The sequence below is a fragment of the Corylus avellana genome, chromosome 8, assembly GCF_965113065.1.
Source record: "Corylus avellana chromosome 8, dhCorAvel1.hap1.2, whole genome shotgun sequence".
NCBI classification, from domain to species: Eukaryota; Viridiplantae; Streptophyta; class Magnoliopsida; order Fagales; family Betulaceae; genus Corylus; species Corylus avellana.
In genome coordinates, this window is record NC_142497.1 from 3,926,916 (window position 1) to 3,947,107 (window position 20,192).

General features: G+C 36.3%; 1 protein-coding gene across 1 annotated transcript; it reads left to right on the forward strand.

The window, feature by feature from the left end:
- Positions 1–968: 968 nt before the first annotated feature.
- LOC148583988 (uncharacterized) lies at positions 969–3,048 on the forward strand. The gene is made up of 4 exons (XM_088519088.1): positions 969–1,301; positions 1,403–2,392; positions 2,518–2,574; positions 3,043–3,048. Exons 1-4 carry the CDS (start codon positions 1,029–1,031, stop codon positions 3,046–3,048), a joined length of 1,326 nt encoding a protein of 441 aa, XP_088375214.1. The 5' UTR covers positions 969–1,028.
- Positions 3,049–20,192: the final 17,144 nt, after the last annotated feature.

Genomic DNA, 20,192 nt, shown 5'->3' on the forward strand with positions numbered 1-20,192 from the left:
TATGGTTTTTATTAGTTGATTCTTTTGTTTTAGGTTTTTTATTTTAATTTATTTGTATATATTTTTCAGTACGTAGAAGAAGAAGAAGACGGGTTGCTCAACCGGTTTTGCAGGACGAGGAAGACAATCAGAATGTTGGTGCGGACACCGTGCCCAAAACTGGTAAAAAAAAAAGTGGACGTGGTGGTAGGCCACGGAAGAAGAAAGTGGAAGAGGATATTGATGAAGTTATCAAGGAGTTGTTGACTGACTTCGAAGCAACCGATGGCGAGGATGAGGACCTTTTCTATGATGCTGCTGAGGTCAATAAAGAGAATGATGGGACGTCCAAATGGTGGGAAAAAGTTGACATTAACATAGGTGATAAAGGAGCCGATTTTGGGGAAGAGGAATCTGCTGATGAAAGTGATGGTCTTGCAAGTTTGCAAGAAAGTGATGCTGCCGAGGTTGGAAAAAAAAGGAAGCGGTATAGACAGTTCAATCTGAAACATGACTTGAAGATTCCAGTGACGTTTGAGCTTGGGGATCAATTTGCAGATTCAAGTTCCTTCAAGATGGCACTGAAGACGCATGCTGTGCAGAAAGGGTTTGATTACAACTACAAGCACAATGACACGAGTAGGGTGAGTGCAGTCTGTAAATTAGACCATTGCTCATGGAGGATTCATGCCTCTACTGATGCTACCAGGACTTCTTTTCAAATTAAGACGTACTACCCGATTCATATTTGTGGTAATCAGTACGAAAACTCCAGATGCGATGTTGAGTATCTTGTTCGTGCTTATAAGAGGGACTTCAAGGATGACCCCACGTGGACACCATATGCATTGAAACAGAGGGTGAAGAGAGACCTTAACATCGATGTTCCTATTGACCGTTGCTATAGAGCGAAGAAGGAGGCATTGCATCAAGTTTTTGGTAGGCACTCTAAGCAATATCGCCTCACACGGAGATACGCAATGGCAATACTCAGCACGAACCCTGGTAGTAGTGCTTTTGTACACAGAGATGGAGTATTCTTTCAGCGGATGTATATTTGTCTTGATGCATGTAAGAAGGGGTTCAGACATGGTTGTCGGCCTATAATTTGTTTAGATGCTTGTCATCTAAAGGGGGAATATGGGGGGCAATTGTTGTGTGCCATAGGCAAGGATGGCAACGACGACATGTTCCCCATTGCAATTGCTGTGGCTGAGGCAGAGACAAGAGATTCATGGCAGTGGTTCATTGCCATTTTATTGGAGGACTTATGCGGGCCAGAAGGCGGACTTGGTTGGACTATAATGTCTGACAGACAGAAGGTATTTAGTGTAAAATACTATTTATGTTCTTATTGTGTTATTTTATTCCTTTTATTCCTTTATGTTGTTCCATATAATTTAACATAAATTTATGTGTGTAGGGGCTTGGAATTGCAGTTGAGGCTGTGTTGCCACATGCTGAGCATCGCTTTTGTGTTCGGCATCTACATGCGAACCTCAAAGCGAAAGGCTACACCAGGAAAGCTATGAAGGATGAGTTGTGGGGGGCTGCACGTGCAGCCAATGTTTATGCGTTTGACCATCACATGCAGAATATATTGTCAATGGATAAAGGTGCACACGATTACCTTAGTGGTGTACCGAAGGCATCATGGTCCAGACATGCTTTCAACTGCCAAACCAAAAGTGATATGTTATTAAACAACTTGGCCGAGAGCTTCAACGCGTGGATTAAGGAAGCTAGGATTAAGCCTATACTGACTATGCTTGAAGAAATTCGTCTGCAAATAATGGCACGCTTCCAGCAGAAAAGGAATGGAATCCGGTCGACCCACTACACAATATGCCCAAAGATCCAGAAAAAATTGGAGAGGTCAAAAAGTGGTGCAAGGAATTGTATTAGTCGGTGGCAGAATGAGTTGGAGTTTGAGATCGAGGACATGTACGAGCCACGGCGTTTAGTCCGGTTAGATCATCGCACATGCACATGTGGACGATGGCAGGTGAGTGGGATCCCTTGCTCACATGTTTGTGCTGCAATTTACATGCATAAACAAAAACCAGAGGATTATTTGGATGATTATTACAAGATGGACAAGTATATGCAAGGATATGCAGCTCGAGTGTATGGCATGGAAGGTCCACAGACATGGCCAGCTGATGATCCATGCGATGAAATCCAGCCACCTATCATTAGAAGGGCTCCTGGTCGACCAAAGATTAGTAGGCGAAAGGCTGTGGATGAGCCAACTAACCCCTACAAGCTAACCCGTAGTGGATATATTGTTAAATGTGGAAATTGTGGGGGTTTAGGGCATAATTATAAAGGTTGTCATTTACCTTTGAACCCAGACCGGAAGAGGTGGAAACCGAAGAAATATAAGCCGAAAAAAGATGCTACTCAAGCACAGGTAAAACAAATACATTTTACAACATAAGGTTCATATTCCAAAATTTGTTAACTTAATTATTATTGTACAAGTAATATAATAATTATTATTGGTATTTGTCTGAATGTTTGGTTAAATTATTGTAGGGATCACAAGCTCAACCCCACCCAGAAGCAGAAGCCCACGGACCATCACAGCCAAGTGTACGTACACGTAGGGCTACTCAGTCACAGGTAAAATTCAAGTTTTTTTTTTTTATTAAGAAAACTCTTATTTCCTGATGATTCCATAGCTGCTCACTAATATATGAAAGTTTGCTAAAATTGGTGGTGGGTACTATTCACAATTCTGGTTGAGATTATGGTATATTTCAATTAAATTAAGCTCGAATTTGGGTTAGTGTGAAGTGCATTCAATAAGCTGCTTTGAGCTGCAGCATTGTAAAGTGTATGTGGCGACCAATGGATTGTCCTAAGTCATCACCATACAAGTGTCCCACATCATTAATTCCCAATATTGTCACCAAGTTCTTCAATTCTACGGCTGTCAAAAAAATGAAAAATATATATATTACTTGTCATTCTAAAATGAGGAAAAACCAAAAGGTATAACTTAATATTGGTTTGTCCTGTTGTTGGCTTGTAACTTTTAATTTTGCTCTGCATCTCCAGCAATAATCCTTGTTATAAAAAAAAGCTAAGTTTACTATAATAGAAACTGGTTATTGAGATGTGATTTTGTCTTTGCTTATGTAATGGATGAACTCAGTATAGCTATTTAGGATAAGGTCCGATGGTGTATGCATTTTTTCAGAAAACATTGATGATACTATAATAGAAGCTAACTCTAGTTATCAAAAAAATATAATCAATAAGTAATGGGAGCTAACTCTAAGCTGGAAGTTTGGGAGGGTGCTTTAAGTTTAAGGTTAAGGAGGGTGCTTTAATCTTTGATTTCTATTAGAAAATTGTCTATTTAAAGAAGTGTTTGTAGAAGTAATATAATAATTATTTGGAAATGCTTCATAATCTTTTCCTTTTTTTTAACGCATTTTTTGGATCCCAACATGAACGACAGGCAGAGGTAGAGGCCCCCGGGTCATCACAGCCAAGTGTACGTACACGTAGGGCTACTCAGTCACAGGTAAAATCCAAGTTTTTTTGTGATTAAGAAAACTCCCCCCCTTTTTTTTTTTTAACGCATTTTTTGGATCCCAACATGAACGACAGGCAGAGGTAGAAGCCCCCGGGTCATCACAGCCAAGTGTACGTACACGTAGGGCTACTCAGTCACAGGTAAAATTCAAGTTTTTTTTTTTTTTTTATTAAGAAAACTCTTATTTCCCGATGATTCCATAGCTGCCCCCTAGTATCTAAAAGTTTGCTGAAATTGGTGTTGTAATTTAGTAAATTAGTCTGCGGTTTTTTTTTGCACTTAAAAAACTCATATACTTGTGCTTAATTTGTAATATTCACAATGATTTCCGGTTTTTTTTTTTTTTTTTTTAATTTGTCTTAATTATTATTTTTGTTAACGCATTCTTTGAATCCCAACATGAACCACAGGCGGAAGCAGCAGCGGAATCATCACATCATGGTAGTACACGTAGGGCTACACGTGTACTAAGAAGCCGAGGAAGTGGTGCCACACAATGATCACATTTATCACTTACAAGATCTCTTGATTTTGCCTTTTTCCCGTATACCTATTTCATAATCAAGTGATATGTCGGCTTTTTTTGTTTTATGTTTGTAATATAAAAAACAATTGGGGGATTCATTTTGGGACTTTATGTGCTTGTAAAATTCAATGTTGTTCATGAAGCATTAAACGTGCACTGTTGTATATTGAATTATATTTTGGAATTTCGTCATGGCAATTACTAATTCCAGATTGTATTAGTGGACGGATAAAATTAATTCTGTCTGCAAATTCTACTGTAGGGTTCAATATTTCAGACTTAAGAGCAACATACAAATAATCATAAATCGCCGCATACAAATAAAACTAATGCATGGAAATAGTTGTTCCAAAAAAGTAATCAGCCAACCTGATAATTACGTCTGGATTTTTACATAATTGTTACATAGAAGCCATAACCATATATCCACGTGGATAACATAGCTCAGTAAACAATATCCTTGACAACAACAAAATAGATAGTCTATTCCACTGATAATAATCTAATTGCCTCATTCTCATGCCTCAATGCCCCATCAACCTTAGACAAATCAACAGTACACAAATCACCAACAAAAAAACCAACAAATATGTTTGGATCTTTAGTTGTCCCCTAAGTAATGACACTTCACATTTCAGGGAATGAACTTGTTTATACAACGCAGGTAGGACCTCCCTTCCGCGAGCACAAGTTTCTTCGTCATACCATTGGAAAAAACGACATTGGCCAACTTTCTGTAATTACACAAAAAAATCTGATAATTACGAACAAGTACGAAGTAATAACTATTTGTTAAAACCAAATTATCCAAATTCAAATACCTTTTTACGGTCATACATAGCACACCCATAGAATCGCCTCCCAGGATTTTTTATAGTAGTGGATGTTATAATTGGGCTTGTAAGTCCGCACCTACACTGCACAGGTTCCATATCCTCTTTCACCGATGATGTTATAGATGCCGACGACATTGACTGTTCATTTTACAGTAAAACCCACAATTATTAGAAGTAATCACAGTTCCCTAATGGGTTTCACTAAATAAAATTCACAAACCTTTTTCATCTTCCCATCGTAGAATTCGCTTTCATTGTATCCTATCCCGAAATCTTTCTTCCTCCTGTTCATCTTATAATATGAACCTAACAATATATAACTGACATGTGAGAGAATAATCAAGATCATAAAAGAAAAATAAAATCAAGCTTCCCAAAAAATTATTCTCACTTCAATTTGTAATCTAAATAATACTGGGAAAAAAAATGTACCATAAACCCTAAACAAAAGATAATCACATTGTTTAAAATGTGATTCCCCTGCAGAAATAGTACTGCTCAATTTGTAATCTAAACAATACTAAGTTGTTAGTGTAGTAGCTGGAGATGGTATATGAGCATAGGCGGCTCCCTACAAACATGCAAATATGCAGTGTAATCAAACATGCAATAAAAAGAAATTAGCCGTAACATCCAACCACGTATATAATACTGCTCAATTGTAGAATGATGAAACTTCCCTAAAAAAATTTACGACGTCATCAAAACCCAACCAACCACAATCTATCATATCCCAACAATAATACCACTTTTTTCTCCATTGAAAAATACTTTTCTTCCAAATGTTAATACTAATATGATTAACATTTCTTCCAGTAATTGACCTTTCTTCTTATCAACTAAAAAGGTGGCAAAAATATTGGAGGACCTAAAAACAAATACATGCATAAAAAAGTATGGCATGAACTATTAGGTTAAAAAAAAAAAAAACCAAAATTTCAAAAAATACTGTTCAATTGTAGCATGATGATGCTGGCGTAAACTATGCACAAAGAATTCCTATTTTCATGTCCTCGACAATCCACCATTTGAGTAGAGAAGCAAAAAAATTAAATAAATAGTTATACAGATGAAAAAATCCCCCTTGACCAACTTGCCAGTTCACACGAAAAAACAACTGTCTCATTCCAGGACCACAACCAAGGTGGACCACACCCACTGCCAATCAACAATAATATTGGCTCAAAATCGCAATATTCGACAGATGTTGGACAAACAACAGGTTGGGGATGAGGTTTCAACCAAAAGCTTCCAACACAACAAAAAAATTCAAAAAACAACTATTAAAGGCTTCCATTTCAGTCAATCAACAAAACCCACAAAGAAATTTCGGAAAATACCTTCGTCGAAACCAGATTTTTCCGATTCAAAATATTGTGATTTGACGGAAACCTAGCCTGAAAAGTGACGCCGGAATGGGTGATTTAACCGGTGGGTACTGTCGCCGGTGGCCTCTGTCGCCGGTGGTTCTGTCTTCGGTGGGTTCTGTCGCCGACGGGGTCTGCGTCGGTGGCGTCTGCGTCGGTGGGTTGCCGCTTGAGGTGTATCGGAAGGCTTGTATTTTGACCGTATAAAACTTGAGAGTTTCAAAGAAGAAGGCCTCAATTTTAAGCCAAACTCACCGTTTTGGATGGTCCAAAACGGTGAGTTTTATATCCTACGTGTCCAATGTGAACACGTAGGATACAAAATTCTACTGAGGTGGACTTAAGTAAAACGGTGCGTTTAACTCAAATAACGGAAGTTAACAAAAATTAACGGTAGGGAGTTTTTAAGTAGTCTCGAGTGACCCAGGGATTAAATTTCCGAAAAAAAATACCCAAGGAGTTTTTAAAAAAAGCGCGTTGACCTAAGGATTTTATATATGATTTCCCTTAATTTTATCCCCACGGATAAGAATAATATATATGCGCACAAAAATCTTTATAACATAACATTTATGTCTATAGACCAATTAAAGAGAAACTAAGCACAAATGAATTAATGAATCTCATATATTCCACATGACTTTATACTTTCTTTACCGGTAAACCTTTAGTCATGGGATCCGCAATCATTAATTCAATACTTATATGCTCAATAGACACTTATTGTCACTTAATGTTCTCTTTCATAGTGATACTTTATGTCGATATACATACTTCTGTTTCTACTCAGTTTATTCTTAGAAAAGATAACTGTAGTAGAATTAACTCAGAAGATCTTTATGGGTCTAACTATAAAATCGACAATTTTGAGACCTTTAACAAAAATGTCTCAACCATAATGCCTGTGTAATTGATTCACAGCATATAATGACTTTTGCTTTCATGGTAGATGTAGCAACTGTAGTCTGCTTACTGCATCTTCAGTACATATATACTGAAGTTGATTCTCTACTATCTACACATTTAGCAAAAATCAAACCTGAATAAACACCACCAAATGGTAAGTGTATCTTTAAGTTAAACTGTAGTTCTTGGTTCATTGCATATTCCATAATACTATATTGACCAAATAGTCCAACTGATGTCAGGTTTAATGTAGACCTGTGCATACATATGGAATATCTTTCATCTGCCTTTATTCCAAGACATTTTGGGACATTATCCCCTTTAATAATAGGTGTTACTGAAGATTTATAGTTTTTCATTCTGAATCTCTCTCAAAACTTTAGTGAGAGGAACTTTATGTAGCAAACCTAAATTAATGCTTGCAAGCAAAATATTATCTATATACAGGACTAAAAGAAATGTAACTTTACTCCCACTGACCTTAAGGTATATTCAATGATTAACAAGGTTCTCAATAAAACCATGTGAGGCAATAACCTTGTAAAAAATTATATACCACTAGTGAGAGGCCCATCTTAGTCCATAAATAGATATCCTTAATTTGTAAGCTTTCTGACTGTTATCAATAAAACCTTTAAGTTGTATTATGTACACCTCCTCCTTAAGATCCTCATTCAGGAAAATTGTTTTTCACATCATTTTGATATAGCTCTAAACCAAAATGAGCTACTCATACCATGATAATCAATGCCTTCCTTTTGAGTAAGATCATTGGCTATAAGTCTGACTTTATATCGTTCAACATTACCCGGAAGCATCCTTTTAGGTTTTATAAACCCATTTGCAGCCTATGGCTACAACTCCCTTTGGTAAGTCAACAAGATTGCAGACTTGAATTTTAGCCAATGATTTCATCTCATCCTTTATGGCATTGAAACACAATGTAAAGTTATCTCCACCCAAAATGATGTGAAAACAATTTTTGGACCGTCCTTAGGCCTGACATAAAAATCAGACTCCTGGAAGTATACAACGTAATCACTAGGAATTGTTGGTCACCTTATTCTAGAGGATCAACTTAATCCTACTTCCTCTGCATTTGGCAAAGTTTGAGTAGGTTCATTCTGAACTTGTTCCTTATGAGTTGACTGTTCTGAAACCAATTGTGCTTCAAGATAATCAATTTGATTTTCCTTAAGCACAACCAAACACCCTTCATGTGAAAAAGCTTCAGTCAACTCTTGTGCTTCCTCTAATTCAATCTCTTGAGGATAAGCACTCTCACTAAGTTTAGCGTCCTCTAGAAATTTTGAATATCTAGACCCAACAATTCTAGGATTAAATGAAGAACAGTAAAGCCTAAACCCCTTGAAGTTTATTGTATAACCTATAAAATTCCGCTAGTTGTCATTGAAGCTAATTACCTTAGGTGTGGATTATAAATCCTCACTATAGCAAGACAACCCCATATGTGTAAACAATTTGAACTTGGTTCCATTCATTCCTTAATTTAGGTGTCTTATGGACAACCCTGAATGGAATCGAGTTAAATGTATACACAGCGGTTTTCAAGGCTTCACTCCATTAGGAGAATAGAACATTACCTTTCATGTCCTCTTTTGTGTAACTACCATAATACTATCTGCATCTATCAGATCTTACGATCTTGACTTTTGTTTTGTTCTGTTTCTCTACTTTTACCTTATAGGTACTGAAAGCATTTTATGCCCAAACCTTATGATTTAGAAGATAGAGATACATAAACCTTATATGGTTATTACCGAAAGAGATAGGATATCTCTAACCATTTAGGCATTTCAAAAATCCTTTTATTGGCACCTTTAGTGGTATAGTTGGTATGCTTTTCCTTAATGCAGTCCACATAAATACCAAAGATAGTAAATTTCAAGAGTCGTAAAAACTCTATCATTTATCGACCTTTTATTCTTTATAGAGATATATTTCAATCTCCAATGCCATAACATAGAGGATTTTCTCATTCATAAGACTTTGCTTTATGTCAACATTTATATGCAGGGATTAATTTTCCAAAAATTGGGATCTAGATCAATTTTAAATAGACCATTAATTTAATATTCCACCCAAAAGTTTTAACAATATTCAAACTTGATTTTAACAAACTAAAATAGAAATTAAATTTCTAAAAGAATTGTGGAATATATAAAAAAACATTATTAAGGTCAAAATAATATAACTGAATTTTTAAAAAATTAATCTATAGATCCTAACAACCTCCAATTGTAAACAAGTATTATTTAGAAAACCCTGCATCATGTTGACAACGTGGACCGCTAAACCAAATTCAATCCACATAGTCCTTAGGAGAGTCAATAAAAGAGATTCATGACACACTAGGTGTATGAGATTACCTTTATTTCAAGTCATTTATGATACTTTAAGCAATCATTCTTTATATGCCCATAATTTTCCTTAGTGTAAGAGAAACAAGTATCTTAATTACCATAATACTTTGTTGGCACCTTGTTCTCATTCATCAACTATTGGACATGATTGCCTATAACGGTCTTTCCCTTAACATGAGTAACTTTCTGGATTCTCAAGTCTTAATCTCTCATCTTCTTGAACACATATGATCAGAAGTTCCTCAATTGATCAGTTATCCTTATGTGTGCCACAAGATATTTGAAAAAATCATATTTAGATGAGAGAATTTAAAATAAAATTGACCATAATGACTCAAAAAACTCAACCTTTAGGGACTTTATAATGAGCTGTTATGTCCTTCATTTCCATAATGTGCTCAAGCACATTTTGAAACTGTAAAAGGTTTTACTTTAAAGCTTTTCTATTAGGGTGCAAGCCAAAGCCTTATTGGAACTCACTAAATATTCCTCAATGACCTTTCTTTGGCCCTAAAACATTAAGGAATAAAACCCTAATGCTTTCCTTGATATGAGATTTCATGAACGTTGAAACTTAAGCGATTTAAATCACTACAATCGTTCATGTTTAATAATCTCATGTGGCGTACTTGATTCCGTGGGAGAAGGTGATTCGTCCACACGAAACGCCAATTCAGTCTCCAAACACCCCAAAGTGAAAAGCACATTTTTCTTTTCAGTCAGGAAAAAATTACCACTAGGAATTATTGGAACATAAAATACTAATAATTAAAGCAGTAGGAATACATCCAGTAACCAAGGAAAAATTATATACTTTAATGCTATGAAATAACCTTATTTAAATTAACCAATGTTAATTTAATAGTAAATTTCAACCTACCTGTGGGCAAAGGTGCATCACGCATGAAATTTACTCTTTATTAATAAGACTGATAAATTTAGCATTAATAAATAAAATTTTCCGTACCTGTGGGCCTAACAGAAATTTTATTTTCAATATTAAATTTACTATCTTATCCTAATTAACTCATAAAAATAAAAAATAAAAACGTCCCTGTGGGGATTGGCAAATTAAATTTATGAATTAATTACAACACGATGTTAATTTTCTCTATGAAGTTCATATATATAATCTTGATGCAATTATCATCATAAAATCAGGATGTTGTGGCTCTCCCAAAAATTATTATGACAATTACGACTTCATTAACATCGAATTTATTTTAAATTAACCAATGCTAATTTAACAGTAAATTTCAACCTACCTGTGAGCAAAGGTTGCAACACGCATGAAATTTACTCTTTAATAGGACTAATAAATTTAACATTAATAAATAAAATTCTCCGTACCTGTGGGCCTAAGAGAAATTTTATTTTTAAAGTTAAATTTATTATCTTATTCTAATTAAGTCATAAAAATAATGTCCCTGTAGGGATTAGTAATTAAATTTATGAATTAATTACAACAGGATGTTAATTTTCTTTATGAAGTTCACATATATGATATTGATGCAATTATCATTATAAAATCAAGATGCTGTGGCTCTCCCAAAATTATTATGAGAATCACGACTTCATTAACATCCAATAACTGTATAGATGCAAAAACTAAAGTTCCAAAGAATAAAAGACAAAACCAACATGTCAGTGGGTAAACAGTATTTTTTCAAAGTACAACCGGACAGTGTCCCAAGTAAGTGAGGGGGCACACAACGGCACACTTAAGTCCCAAGACTTGCCTTGCCAGAGCTTTTCGATTGCAATTTTGGATAGTACCATAAACATTCACCAACACATGAGGCTTAGTTAATTATTCTCAGGTCCAGGCATCAAACAATTTATATTTAAACAATTAAAATGATAAATATATTCTTGAGTTCATGTATTAAAGAAACAATAATTTAATACTGAACAATTTAAATCATAAAATAAAAATGTAACATTAAAGCATCATAATCTGAATAGCCTAATGGTCTTGAAGTGACATTAGGCCCTTTATCCCTTAAGAACCCAAGTTCTAAACCCCATGAGCCCAAATCAGCTTCTTTCCTTTTTTTTTTTAATCCGAATGGGCTATTATATTGGGTCTTTCTTTATCGGGTTGGGCCACTTTATTGGGTTACGGGTCAGCCCACTTAATGACTTTTTTTTTTTTTTTTTTTTTTGAATTACTGGATCGGGCTTGGGTTAAAATAAACCCATACCCAATAGCCCAAAACACTAGACCCGGTTCCATATGGGTTTGAAAAAATCCTACCCGGATCATCATGTTCCCCAACCCGAAAAATTCCCAAACCTAGCCGCCGCCCCTCCTCTTCCCCATATGTTGTCGCCGCCGCCCTTTCCTCACGGGCCACCCACGCAGAACCGTCTCCCAAACAGCCAGCCTTATGTACCGACCACCAAGGGCCGCCGTACAATGGCCAACCAGCTATGGCAAGCGGAGAAGGGCAGCCGTTCCGGCCAGACCACGGGCTGCCACTGTCATCTTTACGAGCGGCCGCTCACTGTGGCTAGTGGGGAAAAACCGGTGCTTATCGGCGGCGGGAACTCAGCCATCCAAGGAGTTTCATCCACCATACACCACCTTCATGGGCTTCTGGCGGTTCGGTCTAAAATGGTGCTTCAGTGAGGCAAAAGGGTGTTGGTTCAATCAAAACATAACGGTGTATCCAAAAAAAAGGACCAACACCAACAATTCCCTTAGCACCTCTGGGTTAGACATGGTGTCCGTCAGTTTGTTTCTTGTACTCGTGGCCGTGGGTTTAGCTTGTTTCAACAATATAGAAACAAGAAATAAAAAATAATACTAACATGCCGTGGGTTTCATGCTTTATGTTGGTCACCATATTTTGTTTCAATAATCAAATAAACAAAATAAATATTATTGAAACAACAAATAAAATTTTACAGTAGGCATATATAAAATTAGACTAAGCAAATATGGCCTAGAGAAGGCTCTGATACCACATGTAAGAATTCAATATATAATTAAATGCTAATTGACAATAAAATTAGCAGCGGAATGAATAATTATATAAATACCTCTAGCTATGCTTTGCTCAAGCCAATTGAAGAACAGTTTCACAGAAACAAATCTGGAAAACAAAATATTGAGAGGTTCTTCTGACCTATGCCTACCAGTAAGTGCCAATTGATGGAATACACCGGCCTTATTTATAGGTAGGTCAGGGGACCCTCAATTAGAGCTGTTACCTTAATTATTCCTCCCATCAAGGAATAAAAATCAAATCAATACAGCTAATTGATTCCACAAAAATAAAATCATTAATGAAATCAAATACTTGTTCCACAATAATTAAATCAATGATTTAATTCAGAATATTTGATTTTACACAATAAACTTTAATTGGAATAAATTACTGAACACCATAATTTTATAATTACAATAATATATGTGACATAAGGGACATACTTTAAATGAAATTTCTTACATAGTCTTGAATATATATCCGTGGTTATGTCCCAGGTCTGTTCTACAAGAAGTTTTAGATCAAAAGGATACATTTCAAAGCTTAAGACAGGATGTCTTGCCTTATCTTGTCCGGAGCCAGCTGGTTAGTTCGATATAGCCTCTGCATATTAGGTTATTGTGTAAAACTCGCCTTTCTTATAGTCTCTGAACCTGCTCATATTGCTTTTACGAACATTAGAAGTCAGAAGTGTTATTAAATGGTGCACCACAAGCAGAAGAAAATGGAAATGAGAAGGTTAATCCCCTGAAGAACCAAGTAATGCTGTCCCAAACACAGCATTTATGGGTTCTTCGAGCAGAACCATTGGTACCCAATCCATAGAGTTCATGAAAACTTGGAGTAGACACATTAGCAAGGATTTGGGACAGCATGTTTTGTGGTTACGGCAGGGAGCGAGTGCAAAGGGGAGGCCTGGGCTAAGAAAGAGAAATGAACACAAGAGGGAGTCCCTGGGTGGGAAGAGACTTGGTAATCTCTTTTTTGAATTGTGCTTTACTGTATGCTGGAGCAGATTTTGTGGTAACTTTTTTTTTTTTTTTTTTTTTTTGATGAATAAGGAATTTCATTCAAAAACAAACAATCCAAACTACAAAGATATTTCAATTACAAGCCTTCTCAAAATGCCAAAAACTTAGCCAGGCAAGGCTTCAAGCATACTCCAAGCAAGCCAAATGCATACAACATACAATTTGGCAAGCCAGCACTACCAAAAGAAGTCCAAAACAGGACTGTTCTACAAAGAAACAACAAACAAACCAAACTTGCAGAAAAACAACCACGCAGGGTCTAAAACCAAATAACAAACCAAACCAAATGCAGAAGCAGAGAACAGAAAGCACTACTCAACATCATTCGCAACACTAAAAAACCTCTCCAAAAAGGAGAACAACCTTCAAGAAGAAAAGCAAGGTAGAAATAGAACAACAAGCCTGCACAGAAACTATAACAGCAAGTCAGCAGGCAGATTCCACAAAGAAGCTAAAACCAAATTCTCTCTAGTCCTTGGGAACTTTCCCTTCCTAGCAAGTCTTGACCTCACCTCCCAAATTATCTTCTTCAAAAGCTGCTCCTCAGTGCTAGGCTGACCAGAATGCTTTAGCTCATTCCTAGTGCGCCATAAATTGTAGATAACAGAACCTAGAACCAATCTGCAAAGAAAACCTTTAAGAGACTTGTTCACCCAATCTCGAATTTCTATCTGCAAAATCTCATCCCAAATAACTGGAGAATGGTCCACTCCACATCGAGCCATACATAATTTCCAAGTTCTATAGCTAAAACTACATTCAAAGAACAAATGCCCCTACTTTCAACTTGATTATGACAAAATAGACACTTAATATCACCTTGAAACTCCCATTTAATCAACCTCTCACCTGTTACAAGTCTATCTTGTATAGTAAGCCACAAAATGAAAGCATGCTTAGGAATGGCATATGAGAACCAAACCAATTTCCACCAGGCAATCTCCTCTTTCTTCTCTCTCAGCAGCTCCCAAGTTTCTGAACTAACATATATTCCCTTCCTAGATGCAGTCCACAAAGGATTATCATAAGGAGCAAACCTAATCTCAGGAAGCCTAGCTTGGATTTCAACCAGAGCATCAGATTTAGCTGGTCTCCAATGCCATTCTCCATTAAGAATTATAGAAGAGAGTTTGGCCTCCACAGTGCTTCTAGCATCATAAACAACCCTATGCCCATAAACCTCATACAGAATACCTGAAGGATGTTATGAATCCAACCAAAGGTGAATATTCTCCCCATTTCCAACTTCAAACTTCAAGATCCTTTTAGCTATACTCCTCAACTTCAAAATCTTCTTCGAACTCCAAGAATAGGTTTGAGGAAAGCCAACACTCTAGAAACTCCTCCCTTTTAACAAATTTTCTCTTACCCAGGCCACCCAAATAGAACCTGATCTAGCAAACAGACTCCATACATGTCTGAGCATAGCAAATTGGTTCCAAATCTCCAACTGTTTCAAACCCAAACCTCCTTCCTTCTTAGGATAACATAGCTCTTGCCAAGAAACCTTAGCCTTTGCAGACCCTTCAGTCTTCCCATTCCACAAAAACCTATTGAATTTCTGTTCAATAGCCTGAATGACCTTCTTAGGCAGAATAAAGATACCAGTCCAATAAACTTGCAAACTGTAAAGCACAGAAGATAATAATTGGAGCCTCCCTGCATAGGATAAGTGCTTAGAAAGCCATGAGTCAATGAGCCCAGTAATCCTATCCAACAAAGCCCCACAATCAGCTGCAAAAAGTTTGGTAGAAATGAGAGGTACCCCAAGGTACCTAACAGGAAGATGGCCCTCATTCATCCCCAACTCTCCTAACAACACATGTTTCACTCTATCTGAAATCCCAGAGCAAAAGAAAGAACTCTTAAAAAGATTAGCTTTCAAACCAGAGAGTTCTTCAAATTCAAGTAAAGCAACTTTAACAATAGTGATAGCATTCAAAGTTGTTGTAGAAAAAATAAGATCATCTGCAAAACATAAGTGAGTAAGTTTCAACTTCACACACTTGGGATGAAACTGAAAACCTGATCCAACACCAGTGTGCTCAACTATAATCCTTGAAAACACCTCCATGGCTAAAACAAACAAGTAAGGAGAACAAGGATCCCCCTGCCTAAGCCCCTTCCTGCCTTCAAAATAGCCAACCAATGTGCCATTTAATCCAACTTAAAAACCTAGGAGAGGTGATACACTCCTTAATCCAACTTAAAAACTTCAAAGGAAAACCAAAGCAATGAAGACAGTGTAACATGAAATTCCAATTGACAGAATCATATGCCTTTATAAGATCAATTTTCAAAGTACAACGAGGATCCCCTTTACCCTTATGATAATTTTTCACAATTTCCTGAGCCAATAAGACAATTTCTAAAATGCTTCTTGAAGGAATGAGAGCTAATTGATTCAGGCTAACCAAATCACACAACAAAGGGAGCATCCTATTAGAAATGATTTTAATGATGCACTTATAGATCACATTACAACAAGCTATAGGTTTGAAATCCCCCATAGTAGATGGATTCACCTTCTTAGGTACCAAAGTTAAAATAGTGGCATTAACCTCCTTAAGCAATTTGCCAGAAGCAAAAAACCCCTTAATAGCTGCCACCACCCCTTCTCCAACAATAGACCAAGAGGTCTTAAAGAACTCTGCAGAGAGCCCATCAGGACCAGGGGCCTTGTTGGCTGGCATGTGAAACAAAGTTTCCCTTATCTCTTCTGCAGTAACCTCCTTCTCCAAAATAGCAGCCTTATCACTAGAAATAACAATAGGAATAAGCTATCTAATCCTAGCTGCTTTCTCATCAGTGAATTGCAACTGATCTTACCATAACAACTTCTCATAAAACTGGATAGCCATCTGTTTGATCTGCTCCACATCCTCCACTCTATTTCCTTTCTCATCCCACAAATGAGTGACAATGTTCTTAGCATTCTAAACCCTAAGGGATCGATGAAAGAAACTGTTATTCTGATCTCCTAGTTGCAACCACTGATTTCTAGCTTTTTGCTTTAAAAAAGACTCCTAAGCTTTTGTGATAGATACATAAGCATGAAGACATTCTCTCTCTTTAAGCAAGCAATCAGCTCTCCCAAAATTAGCAATGACATCCTTTTGAGCCATATCCAAATTCTCACAAGCCTCCATAATTTTCTGTTTAAGATTCCCAAAGCAAGACAGGTTCTGAACTTTTAGCACAACTTTCATAGATTTGAGCTTAGCATACAGTTTATACATAGAAACCCCATCCACCTGAAAATCCCGACCCTCCATAACCCATTTCAAAAAATCTTAATGCTCCAGCTAGAAGTTAAAAAACTTAGAAGGCTTTGGACCAAAACTTTGCATACTACCAACTGAGATAATAGCAAGGGAATGGTCAGAAACTCCCCCTGAGTGAAATTCCACAATGGTTTTACCAAAGTCATTCAACCAAAACTCATTAGCCAAGACTCTATCAAGTTTCCTAGCTACAAAACGAGGCTCCTCACTTTTATTAATCCAAGTATAAAAACAGCCACTGAAATTAATATCCAAGACCTCTAAATCATTCAAACACTGCCCAAACTCAATTTCATAAGAGTTTAACTTATCAAATCCCCACTTTTCTGCCAAGGTCTTAACAACATTAAAATCACCACAAATCATCCAAGGACTAAGACCTACTCTAGCTTTCAAAGAAACTAAATCAGCCCACAGCAGCTTCCTGTTTACACAATTACTATCCCCGTATATAAAAGAATGAAACCAACAGAGATTATGTTTGAGGGATTTAATGACACAGTTAATACTTTGATCACTCTTATTAAGCACAGTTACTTCAAAATCAGAGCGCTTCCAACAAATCCAAATCCTCCCCAAAAAATCCTGATCATAGTTATACACATAATCCCAATCAAAAACAATGCATGATCTAACTTTATCAGCTTTATGAAACTTAACCCTAGTTTCAATCAAACACAGAAGACTAATCTTATGAACCTTAATCAATCTCCTCACCTCCAACTATTTAGAGGGATGATTTAAACCCCTCACATTCCATATGAGGAAATTCATGCAGTAGCAGTGAGTACAAGGCGATGCCTTTGGCAAGAAAAAAGGGGATTGCTAACTTCCGTGAGTGTATTATCAGCTCTCCTTTGCTTTTTCTGTTTTTATTTTTTATTTTTTGATAGGTGCTCTTTGTGTCGTTTATATTCTGTGTTTTTATGACCAAGGCCGATCAAATAGATAGCATCAATTTTGATAATTTATTGTAGGTATTGAATAAAAAGCCTTTTACTCTCAATCAATGTTGTCTGCCTTTAATTCATGCTACGAGCACCTCCATCGATGATAAAGTAGTTTAGTAATAAGATGCAGTGATCTCTTATATTCTATTATGGATCAATGCTTTTGTATTGGTGATTGCTCATTATCTGTAGCACATCCCTTAACTTGAGGGACATTTATCCAGCTATCATCTTTAGTTCCTCGCGCGTAAAGCCTATCGGTCTCATCTTGAAGGATGATGGTTTTGGTCGATATATTAGAGTGACGACCTACTCCGGCCGTGAGGTTGGGATCCGGATCCTCTTCGGTCCTTAATGAACTGGAGGGTATCCAGTTCATGGTTGGAATTTCTTTAAAGAAATGCTAGCGCCACAAATGTGCCACGTGTTGTCTCAATAAAAAAATAAACAAATATTAATTAATACTTAAAAAATAAATAAAAATTAAAATAATAAAAAAAGGATTGGTGGCCGGCCACTACCGTTAGGCCTGAGGGTGGCTTTGGCCACTCGAGACCGGCCCCAATGGCCAAATTAAAAAATAAAAAATAAAAAAAATCGTTTGGCCCTTGGGGTGGTCCGCCCACCCCTGGCCGGCCTAAAATGGGGTGGTCTGGCCATCCCCTATGGCCAAGATGGGGTGGCCAACTACCTCTTATTTTTTTAATCTTAAATAATATATTATTATTATTTTTTGTTAGTGTGACAAGTGTTCTATTTGTAATTCTACAATTTCTGAGAATAAATCCTAGCCGTGAACTGGATATTCTTCAGTTCATTTTGGGCTAGAGAGGATCCTATTCCGTGAGCTCGGGGCTTGGACAACAAGGATAGCAAATGAGGCTCGCCCATTAACATATATTCCTTTGTTTTATCAATGTCTCACGTAATTTCTAGTCGAGGTATTGCACATTATTTGATCTACCAAATGAGCTCACTTGTTGACACAAGAAAACTCAACTAGCCTTAATACAAAGAACTCTACCTATTTCTCACCCTTCAAAGTAGCAGCTTTGAATAGCCATGACTCGAAATATTTTTATTTCTTTTTTTAAGTCTTCGATCGGCAAATGGCATAATTCAAGTCATTAGTGTTCTTTCTTGGGATCATTTCGTACAACAAAAAGTATAGGGAGATTTTTTTATTTTTTTATTTTATTTTATTTTATTTTTTGACATGTCCGTACAAGGAGAGGGAAATGGGGGAGATGATTCAAACTAGTGACATCCGCTTCATGAGATATGGTCTCTAACCGATTAAGCTATCTCTTAGGGACAAGAAAAATATTCTTAAAAATTATGAAATTGTGCCACATAACAAGTTTTATCCTAACATATTTCAATTATTAGGGCCGAATGAGATAATTATTATCAAAGTAATTCTAGAAGTCTCTCTAAAAATAAGATGGCTTTTAAAATCATCATTTGATTAAAATCTTATCGTGATCAATCATAAGCCCAATAATAATTTTTAAAATTTTATTCCCATCGTATCAAGCAGTTCCTACCCCATCCAGGCCATAACGATTGTAGCAGTTATGTAACATGCATGAGAGAAGCATGGATCGGTGGAAATTGGAAAGTATTCATTATCATGCGTGCCTTCAAATTATTTTAACATAGAAAAAAAAAAAAAAAAAAGTAAAAAAAAAGAAAAGAAAAGTGGCCTTCATATGGATTCCTGCTTTCAGTGCTTGCGGATCTATTTATCTGCATGTTTTATCCAAATTTCTACTAAGCCTATAGCTTATTATGAGATCACAAGTTGTCTTAAGCTGATGAAAAATGGTGAAATTCAATCAATTGTATGTAACTCACGTTAATTAGCTTGATGTCCTGGTGTCTATATTTTAGCCCTCTCTCTCTCTAATAAAGAAAAGATGCCCTTAAGCTATTTGTACCTATGGCCGCCTACTTCCCATAGTATAAGTTGTACGTATGACTCCAAAGGCATCCTCCAAAAGTAGCTTACATTTCCTACAAAAGACAACTTAACGTGAGGCTATGTTTGGCAAAAGAGTGGATTTAAGGAAGTAGATCGAACTGTAGCAGATTTGATTGATGTGAGAAAAAAAATAGAAATATTTTATATAAAAAAGTGAAATTTTTTGTTTTATAGTGATTTTTTTATTTGAATAATAATAAAAAGTGATTGACGTGATATAAAAGTAAGAATGTTGAAATTAATTCTGAGAAGAATTTTTTAAAATTTTGAATCTAGTCCGGTCCACTTCCAGTCCGATCATTTGGCAAACGGTGCCGAAGTGTCAAGTGGTAGTAAAAAACTCAAAAAGTAATCAAGATTACCAAAAGTCTTATTGATAAGATTGAAAATTAAATTAATGCTAGA